This window comes from Austrofundulus limnaeus, unplaced genomic scaffold (genome assembly GCF_001266775.1).
Source record: "Austrofundulus limnaeus strain Quisiro unplaced genomic scaffold, Austrofundulus_limnaeus-1.0 Scaffold316, whole genome shotgun sequence".
NCBI classification, from domain to species: domain Eukaryota; kingdom Metazoa; phylum Chordata; class Actinopteri; order Cyprinodontiformes; family Rivulidae; genus Austrofundulus; species Austrofundulus limnaeus.
Window position 1 is genome coordinate 599682 of NW_013952718.1, and position 1658 is coordinate 601339.

The 1658-nt window shown below is 37.5% G+C and overlaps 1 protein-coding gene across 12 annotated transcripts in view; it reads right to left on the minus strand.

Annotated features, from left to right (window-relative positions):
• The window catches only part of cacna1ab (calcium channel, voltage-dependent, P/Q type, alpha 1A subunit, b), a gene marked incomplete at its 5' end in the record, with an annotated part of 93529 nt that overhangs the window by 46528 nt on the left and 45343 nt on the right, over positions 1-1658 (minus strand). For 9 of the 12 annotated variants that reach the window (XM_014022056.1, XM_014022059.1, XM_014022054.1 and 6 more), the window contains 1 exon segment: positions 1338-1434. In XM_014022056.1, coding sequence (XP_013877510.1) covers positions 1338-1434 — 97 coding nt within the window. 12 annotated transcript variants of the gene reach the window in all.

The following is a 1658-nucleotide window of genomic DNA, read 5'->3' on the forward strand; positions in this document are numbered from 1 at the left end:
GTGATGAGGAAGTTTAGCTTGGAGACATAGCCCAGAGGTGGAGCTAGTCCCAATAGGTGGTTTTAGTCCCAACCGGCCATTTTTGCTCCCCTGCCTGGCTGCCTCCGGACACCACAGGATTTCTCAAACATGCATGAATGAGTCAAAGTAAGACTCTGGGCATGTTTTTGATGAGAGAATAACATTATAACATGATATAAAACTCAGAAAGGTTGATTTTACACGATATAGCCCCTTTAAAATAAAGAACTAAAAGTGTAATTTTTATGTTTTGAATTTAACAGGAAGAAAGCAAAAGTTACAATAAAAAATTTGGAAAATTATAGATTATCAAAACAAATTCTTAAGTACTGTAGCAAAGTAAATGGAATTTGTTACTCTACACCTCTGGTATTCACACTGTCTGTCTACACAACTAGTGGTTGCAGGGATAAGTAATGCCAATGTGACAGACAAATAGCAATGAAGAAAACAGCTTATAACTACTAAAGATGGGGTATTTATTATTAGTTATCAGTTAGGTAGTAATTTTATTAGTAATTTTATAACTTAGCACAGCAGATTCTGACCATTTATGTTTAAAATAAAACAATTGGTAGCTTTTCCTTCTTAATGTACTTGTTAATAAACAATACCAAATTATTGGCTTCCAGTTGTGTGCAGATAACTAAAGTTTAAGTGAAAAAAGGCTAAAAAAAGAGTTAGCTAACCGCTAACAAGGTAAATGGTAATGATATTGAGACCAAACCCTCTCTGTATGTCTGTGACCCCACCTCCCTCCACCCAAACCCCCAACTCAAACAGAACAATACACATTGCTCAACCATTTTCTGCCCAGGCAAAAATTCGACAGCAAGCAGAAATAAAAGACAATGATTGACTGGAGTCTAAAATGTGTCTTTAAACATGTTACTAAAATAAAAGTAAACACATTAGGTGTCATTTTTTACAGCAACCAGTCAGAAGACAATAGCAAGTGCAGTGTACCAATTCATGCTTGACGCACCACTATCAGTGCACTCGTGAGTGTACGCATGATTGTGTGTGTATGTGTGTGCATTTCTGCATTGTCCCAAACATTCTTATTGTCATGTCAGAATGCATAAACAACAGACCACCTCCCAACCCCCCTAAAAAAGAATGATTCAATGGTGAAATGGGCTTAAAACAATTGAATAATGCAAACCTAAACAGAGAGTTCAAACCAATGGAAAAAATAAAGAAATAAAACTAATAAATAATTTGTCTTAAAAGTGATAAAGAGCAACAATCATTCCAGTCTCTTAAAAGGCGAGCAGGTTGCGTTTAGGTTTGTGCTTTATGGGTTTGGTTCAAACCTTGCAGGCCACCCTATGTGGGCATTTCTTGCCAAGGCCCAGAGGAGGGGAGATAACTCGCAATAAACTGTACATATCCTTATATAGTATGCGCCCACTGCAAAAAAAATACAAGGAGGGGGGTTAGGTAAGGGAGAATACAGAGTACATGAAGAAAAATAAAAGAGCGGAACAGGAGAAACAAGAAGTCTTAAAAAGTTGAGAAGAAAAAGAGATTTTATTTACTCAGAAAAACAAACGGTCTCACATTCCTTCAAGTCCACACGCGCGCGCACACACACACACACCCACACACACACACACACACACACACACACACAC